Source organism: Loxodonta africana, chromosome 21 (genome assembly GCF_030014295.1).
Source record: "Loxodonta africana isolate mLoxAfr1 chromosome 21, mLoxAfr1.hap2, whole genome shotgun sequence".
NCBI lineage: Eukaryota > Metazoa > Chordata > Mammalia > Proboscidea > Elephantidae > Loxodonta > Loxodonta africana.
The window spans coordinates 23,599,430-23,611,992 of NC_087362.1; the positions used below are offsets into that span (position 1 = coordinate 23,599,430).

Consider the following 12,563-nt stretch of genomic DNA (forward strand, 5'->3'; position numbering starts at 1 on the left):
CACCAAATGAAGTTCCTGAAGGCTTGTCTCCATCCATGTATTAAGGTTGACTGTAGTTTGAGGAGGCAGCTCTTTCCAGTCATATTTTGAGTGCAGTCCAACCCGAGGGGCTCATCTTCCAGCACTGTATCAGACAGTGTTCCACTGCTATTCATGAGGTTTTCAATGGCTAATTCTTTTCGGAACTAGGCTGCCAGGTCTTTCTTCCTTGTCTGTCTTAGCCTGGAAGCTCAGCTGTATCCTGACACTGTTGGTGTTTGAATACCAGTTGCATAGCTTTCAGTATAAAAGCAACAGCATGACAAACTAACAGACATGAGGGGAGGCTCTCTACCAGGCATGATGTCCTTCTCCAGTGACTTGTCCCTCCTGATAACAAGTCCAAAGTATGTGAGACAAACTTTCGGCATCCTTGCTCCTAAGGAGCATTCTGGTTGTACCTCTTCCAAGACAGATTTCTTTTTTTCTTTCTCAGTCCAAGGTATATTCAATATTCTTCACCAACACTACAATGCAAAGGCATCAATTCTTCTTTGGTCTGCCTTATTCATTATCCAGGTTTCTCATGAATGGAGAAGTGGAGCTGTAGAAAAAATGTTGTGGTCCTCATGAGGACAGGAATCCTGGAACCCTTTTAAATAGGAGAGTGTTGTGATTACATCCCTGTGAGTGGAGGGCAGGTAGAGGCAAGGGTGGGTGCTGTTGGAGGTGTCTGGATTTGTGTTTCCCAGCTTTATTTCATTTTGAAATCCAGATCTCACATATCTTTCTGTATACCATGTGAGTTTTCCAAGTTGGCTGGGTTCTTTAAGTGAATGTAATTTAACCCAGGATTTGATATTTACAGTTTAATATATCCAGCAACTGAGGTGCTTAGATGAAAGGGAAGTAAACTTTGGTCTATTATGAATTCATTGCTGTCTGAAATATCTGTCGTTTAAGCCAAAAGCAGTCCCATGCCTTTCTTATGTCTTTCACAACATTGAAATGATTGAAGTTGGGATTTTTATCCTCATTTACATGATTTCCTTGGACTCAGGGATGTTAAATAAATTTCCCTAGGTTCACCAGGTAGTAGATACACAAAGGCTGATATCTAAGCCAGACTGGAGATCAAGCCCCAAGGGGTAGACCCCTCAGAAAGCCTCTGTACCTGATTTGGGAATAAGTGGATTGTAAGGGTAGAGACAAGAATCAGTGGCATTGAGCACAGCCACAAAGGCAATTTTTTTTTTTAAATAAAGGAATATTTTCTTATCCTTAGGAACAAATAGGCACGATGAGGTCATGACTGGACTCTGCTCAAGAGAAGTGATTAGCTTGGCTTCATATTCTCTGAGCTGCCAAAGGCTGGAAGCCAACTTGCCCAACTAATCGGTGATCCGCAGCTGGTTGTGAAGAGAACCCCTACTGACACCAACTTCTGCAGCAGAGGACCAGCAACCTCATAGAATTTCATAGCTTTGACACAACCTGAGGAAAAACCATCTCAGTCCAAACCTTCATTCAGAGCCTAATGGAGGTCACAGCAGCCCTAGCAGGAATTCAGGCAGAAGCTAACTGCCCCATCTGTCTGGAGAACTTTAGAGACCCCGTTACCATCAAATGTGGGCACAATGTCTGTCGCTCCTGCATCGAGCAGTCCTGGGAGGGTCAACAGGACAGGTTCCCTTGCCCTGTGTGCCGCCACCCATGCCTACAGTGGCACTTCAGGAGCAACACCCAGCTGGGAAATATAGTTGAAATTGCCAAGCTACTCCACATTACCAGGAGCAAGAGGAAGGAAGAGACACGCTTGTGTGAGAAGCACAATCAGGTACTGACCCATTTCTGTGAGGAAGATCTGGAGGTGTTGTGTCCCCTGTGCACTCAGCTCCCAGACCACCAGGATCACCTCGTGAGGTCCATAGAGGAGGCTGCCTCTCATCATAGGAAAAGGCTCACGAGTTACATGGAGCTCCTGAAGAAGCAAGTGGCCGACTTTCAAAAACTAGTAACTTCCCAAGAGAGAGAACCATCAGAGCTGAGAAAGAAGGTGGAAAAGCAGAGGAAAAAATTATTCTCTGAATTTGAGCACCTGAACAAGTTTTTAGACCGTGAGCATGAGGCAGCTCTCTCCAGGTTAGCTTATGAAGAGAAGCACGTTCAACAGAAACTAAATGCGAATATAACAGCATTTTCAGAGTCCATTTCCACACTCAACAGTCTACTAAAGGAGGTGGCAGAGAAGAGTGTGATGTCAGAAGTGAAACTGCTGACAGATATTCAGAGCGTCCAGGATCGATGTGAAGGCCTCAACCCCCCAGTGCTCTATTCCTTCCAGCTAACGAAGGAAGAATGCAGCCTTCCTCCACAGTATTCGGCTCTGCAGAAAATCATACAGAAATTTAAGGAAGATGTAACCTTGGATCCTGAAACAGCACATTCAAATCTGATTGTCTCTGAAGATAAAAAGTCTGGGCGGGGGCCAAGATGGCGGACTAGGTGGACGCTACCGCGGATCCCTCTTGCAACAAAGACTCGGAAAAACAAGGGAATCGATCACATACATAACAATCTACGAACTCTGAACAACAAGCACAGACTTAGAGACGGAAAACGAACAAATACGGGCAGACAGCGACTGTTTTCAGAACTAGGAGCCAGCGCACCAGGCAGGTGACCTTCGGAGCTCGATCAGGGGCAGAGCCCAGGGGGGCAGACGGCACAGAAAGGGGGCCCACCCCTTCCCCCCCGAACCCATCCCGGGAGGAAGCCTAGCAGGTTGGCGCGGGCGGCATAGGGGCGCAGCCGGAGGGAGAAGCACCCGGGAGGCAGTGACTGATCTGGGAGGGGGGAGAACAGCGTCCCAGCTGGGGTGCCGTCCCGCAGGGAGTTAGGCGAGAAGCCGACGGGGTGCGAGCGGGTGGGGGGTCAACTATATTTCCCTAAAGTGACCCCAGGGCGGGGCCCACACGTACGTGCGGGAGGACGCACACCCAGTCCGCGCGTGTGGCACGGCACACCAGAGGGAGAAATCCCCGGAAGTGTCTGGTCTCAAAACAGGGAAAGCAGCATCCCAGACGGGCAGCCATTCCGCTGGGATCTGGGCGCGCGCGGGCGGGGCATGAGCGCGGGGTCCATTTTTATTACCCTGAATTGACCCAGGGGGCGGGACCACCTGGTCGTGCGAGTGACGCCCTCCCAGTTTGCGCGAGAGGTGTGGCACACCAGAAGGAGAAGTCCCCGGGAGGAACTGATTGGTCCCGAAGCGCAGAAAGTAGCTTCCCAGACAGGGCGTCGTCTTGCCGGGGCTTGGGCGCGCACAAGTGGGGCGTGAGCGCGGAGTCCATTTTTATTGCCCTGAATTGACCCAGGGGGCGGGCCCACCTGGCCGTGCGGAGGAACTGATTGGTCCCGAAGCGCAGAAAGTAGCGTCCCAGACGCGGTGCCGTCCTGCCGGGGCTTGGGCGCGCGCACGAACCGGGCGTGAGCATGGAGTCCATTTTTATTGCCCTGAATTGACCCAGGGGGCGGGCCCACCTGGCCGTGCAGGTGACCCCAAACCAGTTCGCGCGAGAGGTGTGGCGCTCTGGAAGGAGAAGTCCCGGGGAGGAAGTGACTGGTTCCCGAACAGGGAAAGCAGCGTCTTAACCCGGAAGTCATCCCGCTGGGATTTGGGCGCGCGCACAGGCGGGGCGTGACCGCGGGACCTAATTATAATCGCCTGAATAGACCCTGGGGGCGGGCCCACCCGTTCGTGCGGGAAACGCCCACCCAGTGCCCACGAGCGGTGCCGCGCACCGGAGGAAGTCCCCAGGAGGAATTGACTGGTTTCCGAACAAGGAAAGCAGTGTCCTAGCCAGGGACCCGTCCAGCCCGGATTTTGGCGAACGGGGGCGGGGCGTGAACGTGTTGTTCAGCTCTATATTCTGTGGTGCTACACTCCTAGCTCTCAGATCCCTCCCCCACCCTCCCCAGGCGACCCCATTAACATCCGAATACCCGGAGCCAGAGAGAGAATTCAGATAGGGATCTGACTGCATTTTTTTTTAGCTGACTACTTGGAAAATCTAGTTTCCCAGTGATGGCTCGGAGACAGCAGTCCATATCAAACCACATAAAGAAACAGACCATGACAGCTTCTCCAACCCCCCAAACAAAAGAATCAAAATCTTTCCCAAATGAAGATACAATCCTGGAATTATCAGATACAGAATATAAAAAACTAATTTACAGAATGCTTAAAGATATCACAAATGAAATTAGGATAAATGCAGAAAAAGCCAAGGAACACACTGATAAAACTGTTGAAGAAATCAAAAAGATTATTCAAGAACATAGTGGAAAAATTAACAAGTTGCAAGAATCCATAGAGAGACAGCATGTAGAAATCCAAAAGATTAACAATAAAATTACAGAATTTGACAACGCAATAGAAAGTCAGAGGAGCAGACTCGAGCAATTAGAATGTAGACTGGGACTTCTGGAGGACCAGGGAAACAACACCAACATAGCTGAAAAAAAATCAGATAAAAGAATTAAAAAAAAATGAAGAAACCCTAAGAATCATGTGGGACTCTATCAAGAAGGATAACTTGCGAGTAATTGGAGTCCCAGAACAGGGAGGGGGGACAGAAAACACAGAGAAAATAGTTGAAGAACTCCTGACACAAAACTTCCCTGACATGAAAGAAGAAAGGATATCTATCCAAGATGCTCATCGAACCCCATTTAAGATTGATCCAAAAAGAAAAACACCAAGACATATCATCATCAAACTTGCCAAAACCAAAGACAAACAGAAAATTTTAAAAGCAGCCAGGGAGAAAAGAAAGGTTTCCTTCAAGGGAGAATCAATAAGAATAAGTTCAGACTACTCAGCAGAAACCATGCAGGCAAGAAGGGAATGGGACGACATATACAGAGCACTAAACGAGAAAAACTGCCAACCAAGGATCATATATCCAGCAAAACTCTCTCTGAAATATGAAGGAGAAATTAAGATATTTACAGATAAACACAAGTTTAGAGAATTTGCAAAAACTAAACCAAGACTGCAAGAAATGCTAAAGGAGATTGTTTGGCCGGATGACCAATAATATCAGGTACCAGCACAATACAAGGTCACAAAACAGAACGTCCTGATATCAACGCAACTCAAACAGGGAAAGCACAAAAACAAACAAATTAAGACTAATTCTAAAAAATAAATAAATAAACAAAATAATACACACAACAGGAAATCATGGAAATCAATAGATAAACGATCAAAATAATCAAAAAAGAGGGACTAAATATAGGAGGCATTGAACTGCCAGATGGAGAGTGATACAAGGCGAAATAGAAGGATACAAGTTAGGTTTTTACTTAGAAAAATAGGGGTAAATAAAAAGGTAACCACAAAAAGGAATATCAATCCCATAACTCAAGAAAAAAGCCAAGAAAAACGTAACGACTCAATAAACACAAAGTTAAACATTATGAAAATGAGGATCTCACAAGCTACTAAGAAAAACGTCTCAGCACAAAAAAGCATGTGGAAAAATGAAATGGCCAACAACACACATGAAAAGGCATCAAAATGACAGCACTAAAAACTTACTTATCTATAACTACGCTGAATGTAAATGGACTAAATGCACCAATAAAGAGACAGAGAGTCACGGACTGGATAAAAAAACACGATCCATCTATATGCTGCCTACAAGAGAGACACCTTAGACTTAGAGACACAAACAAACTAAAACTCAAAGGATGGAAAAAAATATATCAAGCAAACAATAAGCAAAAAAGAAGAGGAGTAGCAACATTAATTTCTGACAAAATAGACTTTAGACTTAAATCCGCCACAAAGGATAAAGAAGGTCACTATATAATGATAAAAGGGACAATTGATCAGGAAGACATAACCATATTAAATATTTACGCACCTAATGACAGGGCTGCAAGGTACATAAATCAAATTTTAACAGAATTGAAAAGTGAGATAGACACCTCCACATATATAGTAGGAGACTTCAACACACCACTTTCGGAGAAGGACAGGACATCCAGTAAGAAGCTCAATAGAGACACGGAAGACCTACTTACAACAATCAACCAACTTGACCTCATTGACTTATACAGAACTCTCCACCCAACTGCTGCAAAATATACTTTTTTTCTAGCGCACATGGAACATTCTCTAGAATAGACCACATATTAGGGCATAAAACAAATCTTTCCAGAATCCAAAACATTGAAATATTACAAAGCATCTTCTCAGACCACAAGGCAATGAAGCTAGAAATCAATAACAGAAAAACTAGGGAAAAGAAATCAAATACTTGGAAAATGAACAATACCCTCCTGAAAAAAGACTGGGTTATAGAAGACATCAAGGAGGGAATAAGGAAATTCTTAGAAAGCAACGAGAATGAAAATACTTCCTATCAAAACCTCTGGGACACAGCAAAAGCAGTGCTCAGAGGCCAATTTATATCGATAAATGCACACATACAAAAAGAAGAAAGAGCCAAAATCAGAGAACTGTCCCGACAACTTGAGCAAATAGAAAGTGAGCAACAAAAGAATCCATCAGGCACCCGAAGAAAACAAATAATAAAAATTAGAGCTGAACTAAATGAATTAGAGAACAGAAAAACAATTGAAAGAATTAACAAAGCCAAAAGCTGGTTCTTTGAAAAAATTAACAAAATTGATAAACCATTGGCTAGACTGACTAAAGAAAAACAGGAAAGGAAACAAATAACCCGAATAAGAAACGAGAAGGACCACATCACAACAGAACCAAATGAAATCAAAAGAATCATATCAGATTACTACATAAAATTGTACTCTAACAAATTTGAAAACCTAGAAGAAATGGATAAATTCTTGGAACAATACTACTTACCTAAACTAACACATTCAGAAGTAGAACAACTAAATAGACCCATAACAAAAAAAGAGATTGAAACGGTAATCAAAAAACTCCCAACAAAAAAAAGTCCTGGCCCAGATGGCTTCACTGCAGAGTTCTACCAAACCTTCAGGGAAGACTTAACACCATTACTATTGAAGGTATTTCAAAGTATAGAAAAAGACAGAATACTCCCCAACTCATTCTATGAAGCTACCATCTCCCTGATACCAAAACCAGATAAAGACATTACAAAAAAAGAAAATTTTAGACCTATATCCCTCATGAACATAGATGCAAAAATCCTTAATAAAATTCTAGCCAATAGAATCCAACAACACATCAAAAAAATAATTCACCCTGATCAAGTGGGATTTATACCAGGTATGCAAGGCTGGTTTAATATCAGAAAAACCATTAATGTAATCCATCACATAAATAAAACAAAAGACAAAAACCACATGATCTTATCAATTGATGCAGAAAAGGCATTTGACAAAGTCCAACACCCATTTATGATAAAAACTCTCACCAAAATAGGAATTGAAGGAAAATTCCTCAACATAATAAAGGGCATATATGCAAAGCCGACGGCCAATATCACTCTAAATGGAGAGAACCTGAAAGCATTTCCCTTGAGAACGGGAACCAGACAAGGATGCCCTTTATCACCACTCTTATTCAACATCGTACTTGAAGTCCTAGCCAGAGCAATTAGGCTAGACAAAGAAATAAAGGGTATCCAGATTGGTAAGGAGGAAGTAAAGCTATCACTATTTGCAGATGACATGATCGTATACATGGAAAACCCTAAGAAATCCTCCAGAAAACTACTGAAACTAATAGAAGAGTTTGGAAGAGTCTCAGGATATAAAATAAACATACAAAAATCACTTGGATTCCTCTACATCAACAAAAAGAACACCGAAGAGGAAATAACCAAATCAATACCATTCACAGTAGCCCCCAAGAAGATAAAATACTTAGGAATAAATCTTACCAAGGATGTAAAAGACCTATACAAAGAAAACTATAAAACTCTGCTACAAGAAATTCAAAAGGACACCCTTAAATGGAAAAACATACCCTGCTCATGGATAGGAAGACTTAACATAGTAAAAATGTCTATTCTACCAAAAGCCATTTATACATACAACGCACTTCCAATCCAAATACCAATGTCATACTTTAAGGGAATAGAGAAACAAATCACTAATTTCATATGGAAAGGAAAGAACCCCCGGATAAGCAAAACATTACTGAAAAAGAAGAAGAAAGTGGGAGGCCTCACCCTACCTGATTTCAGAACCTATTATATAGCTACAGTAGTCAAAACAGCCTGGTACTGGTACAACAACAGGCACATAGACCAATGGAACAGAATTGAGAATCCAGATATAAATCCATCCATTTATGAGCAGCTGATATTTGACAAAGGACCAGTGTCAGTCAATTGGGGAAATAATAGTCTTTTTAACAAATGGTGCTGGCATACCTGGATATCCATTTGCAAAAGAATGAAACAGGACCCATACCTCACACCATGCACAAAAACTAACTCCAAGTGGATCAAAGACCTAAACATAAAGACTAAAACGATAAAAATCATGGAAGAAAAAATAGGATCTACCCTAGGAGCCCTAATACAGGGCATAAACAGAATACAAAACATTGCCAAAAATGATGAAGAGAAACCCGATAACTGGGAGCTCCTAAAAATCAAACACCTATGCTCATCTAAAGACTTCACCAAAAGAGTAAAAAGACCACCTACAGACTGGGAAAGAATATTCAGCTATGACATCTCAGACCAGCGCCTGATCTCTAAAATCTACATGATTCTGTCAAAACTCAACCACAAAAAGACAAACAACCCAATCAAGAAGTGGGCAAAGGATATGAACACACATTTCACTAAGGAAGATATTCAGGCAGCCAACAGATACATGAGAAAATGCTCTCGATCATTAGTCATTAGAGAAATGCAAATTAAAACTACGATGAGATTCCATCTGACACCAACTAGACTGGCATTAATTCAAAAAACACAAAATAATAAATGTTGGAGAGGCTGCGGAGAGACTGGAACTCTCATACACTGCTGGTGGGGTTGTAAAATGGTACAACCACTTTGGAAATCCATCTGGCGTTATCTTAAACAGTTAGAAATAGAACTACCATACAACCCAGAAATCCCACTCCTCGGAATATACCCTAAAAATACAAGACCCTTCACACAAACAGATATATGCACACCCATGTTTATTGCAGCTCTGTTTACAATAGCAAAAAGCTGGAAGCAAACAAGATGTCCATCAACGGACGAATGGGTAAATAAATTGTGGTATATTCACACAATGGAATACTACGCATCGATAAAGAACAGTGACGAATCTCTGAAACACTTCATAACATGGAGGAATCTGGAAGGCATTATGCTGAGCGAAATGAGTCAGTTGCAAAAGGACAAATATTGTATAAGACCACTATTATAAGATCTTGAGAAATAGAAAAAACGGAAAAGAACACATACTTTTGTGGTTACAAAGGGGGGAGGGAGGGAGGGAGGGAGGGAGAGGGCTTTTTATTGATCAATCTGTAGATGGGAACTGCTTTGGGTGAAGGGAAAGACAACACTCAAAACATGGAAGGTCAGCCTAATTGGACAGGATTAAAAGTAAAGAGGTTTCCGAGATAAAATGAAAGCTTCAAAGGATAGCGAAGCAGGGGCTGGAGTCTGGGGAACTTGGTTTGAGAGGACTTCTAAATCAATGGGCAAAACAATTCTATTATGAAAACACTCTGCATCCCACTTTGAATTGTGGCACCTGGGGTCCTAAATGCCAACAAGCAGCCATCTAAAATACATTAATTGGTCTCAACCCACCGGGAGCAAAGGCAAAGGAAGAACACCAAGGTCACACGACAACTAAGAACCCAAGAGACAGAAAGGGCCACATGAACCAGAGACCTACATTATCCTGAGACCAGAAGAACTAGTTGGTGCCCGGCCACAATCAATGTCTGCCCTGTCAGGGAACACAACAGACAACTCCTGAGGGAGCAGGAGACCAATGGGATGCAGACCCCAAATTCTCATTAAAAGACCACACCTAATGGTATGATTGCGACTAGAGGAATCCCAGAGACAATGCTCCCCAGAACTTCTGATGGCACAGGACAGGAACCATCCCCGAAGACAAATCATCAGGCATGAAAAGGACTGGTCAGTGGGGGGGAGAGAGATACTGATGAAGAGTGAGCTAATTAAATCAGGTGGACACAGGAGAGTGTGTTGGCAACTCTTGACTGGAGGGGGGATGGGAAGATAGAGAGAGAGGGAAGATGGCAAAATTGGCACGAAACGAGAGACTGTAAGGGCTGACTCAATAGGGGGAGAGCAAGTGGGAGAAGGGAGTAAGATGTATGTAAACCTACATGTGACAGACTGATTGGAATGGTAAATGTTCACTTGAAGCTTAATACAAATTAAAAAAAAAAAAAAGTGTGCCTCAACTTGGTTAGGCCATGATTCCCAGTATTGTATGGTTATCCTCCATTTTGTGATCGTAATTTTATGTTGAGAGGATTAGGGTGGGATTGTAACACCAGGCTCACTCAGTTCACCTCCCTTATCCAAGGTAAAGGGAATTTCCCTGGGGTGTAGCCTACACCACTTTTTATCTCTCGAGAAAAAAAGGAAAGGGAAGCAAGCAGAGAATTGGGGACCTCATACCACCAAGAAAGCAGGACTGGGAGCAGAGCCCTTCCTTTGGACACCGGGTTCCTTGCGCCTGAGAAGCTCCTTGACCAGGGAAAGCCTTCCTCCAGGGCCAACAGAGAGAGAAAGCCTTTGCCTGGAGCTGACTCCCTAAATTTGGACTTGTAACCTACGAGACTATGAGAAAATATATTTCTCTTTGTTAAAGCCATCCACTTGTGCTATTTCTGCTATGGCAGCGCTAGATGACTAAGACACCAGTGACTCTACGTCCAGGTATCTACCCAAGGGAATTGACAATGTATGTCCACATAAAAACTTGTTCGTGAGTGTTCATAGCAGCATTATTTATAATAGCCAAAAAGCAGAATCAGCCCAAATGTCCTTCAACTGCTGAATGGGTAGAGAAATTGTGATATATCCATACAGTGGAATATTATTCAGAATTGAAAAGGAACGAAGTACTGATTGACTGATTGATACACGCTATAAAATGGATGAATCTTGACAACATTAAGTGACAGAATCCAAAAGGCAATAAGTCATATGATTACATTTATATGAAATATCTAGAATTGTCAAATCTTTAGTGACAGTAAGTAGATTAGTGGTTGCCAGGAACTGGGGGATAGCGGGAGTAATAAAGGCTGACTATTAATGGGTGTGGGGTTTCTTTCTGGGGGATGAAAATGTACTAAAATATAACAGAGTGATGGTTGCACAACTCTGTGAATATATCAGAAAGCACTGAATTGTATACTTTAAAAGTATGAATTTCATGGCATGTGAGTTATATGTCAATAAAGCTGTCATACAGAGAAAGAGAAAAAAAAAAAAGTCTGTCACATTTGTGAAGAAAACACAAAGACTTCCTCCTAATCCAAAGAGATTCAAGTTTGACCCAGTTGTCCTGGGTTCTGAAGAGTTCAGTTCTGGTAGACATTACTGGGAGGTGGAAGTGGGTGAGAAGCCTGAATGGTCTGTGGGGCTTTGTAAAGACTCCCTTTCCAGGAAGGCAAAGAGGCCCCCGGGAGGGCAGGAGAGATGCTGGGCAATTCAGCTGTGCAATGGTAACTGTGTTGCACAAGGCACTTTTCCGGTCACTCTGGTGGTAACAGAAAAACCCAGAGGGATTGGCATTTATCTGGACTATGAACTGGGTGAGATTTCATTTTACAGTTTGAATGACAGATCTCATATCCATTCTTTCACTGATAGATTTTCTGAAATCCTCAAGCCTTATTTCTGTATTGGGTGTGATTCTCAACCTCTCACAATCTGTGCTGTCAGAGATTATGAATGATAAACTATCTGGGAGGCTGTCACATTGCTTAATTTTATTCCTGCAATTTATGGTAGAATATCCTAACTATCAGTGAATATAGTACTGAGGATTTTTTCCTTTTTAAATACTCCTATGGTGACATAGTGGTTAAGAGCTACAGCTGCTTACCGAAAGGTCGGCAGTTCGAATCCACCCGGCACTCCTTGGCAAATCTAGGGGGCAGTTAACTCTGTCCTATAGGGTAGCTATGAGTCGGAATTAACTTGATGGTAGTAGTTTGATTTGGTTGGTTTAATGACTTTAACACATGAAGAAAGTTATTTTTTCTCATGTGGTTTCAATAGCAACAGGGATGTTGTGGGGGCTAATAGAGATTTTGTGGGAATTAACTGTAAAGTATTTCTGAAATTCTAAGATTGGAGTATATGGAAATGTAACTTTATAATTCCTGTAAATATATTTTGTTTACATATATATATGGATGTGTGTGTGTATTTATTTATACTTATAACATGTCGCTGTGGATCCAATTCTGACTTCAAATACCAGCAGTGTCACCCATGGTGGACAGATTTCAGTGGAGCTTCTAGACCAAAACAGACTAGGACAAAGGACCTGGCATGGGGTTGCCCCTCATGTGAACTAGCAGAATGGGGGCGCCCAAATTCGAGGGT

General features: G+C 42.6%; 1 protein-coding gene across 1 annotated transcript; it reads left to right on the forward strand.

The window, feature by feature from the left end:
- Positions 1-1,302: 1,302 nt before the first annotated feature.
- LOC100673746 (tripartite motif-containing protein 75-like) lies at positions 1,303-12,052 on the forward strand. The gene is made up of 2 exons (XM_003423496.3): positions 1,303-2,454; positions 11,430-12,052. The coding sequence occupies exons 1-2, from the start codon at positions 1,517-1,519 to the stop codon at positions 11,905-11,907; spliced, it is 1,416 nt and encodes a 471-aa protein (XP_003423544.2). The 5' UTR covers positions 1,303-1,516; the 3' UTR covers positions 11,908-12,052.
- Positions 12,053-12,563: the final 511 nt, after the last annotated feature.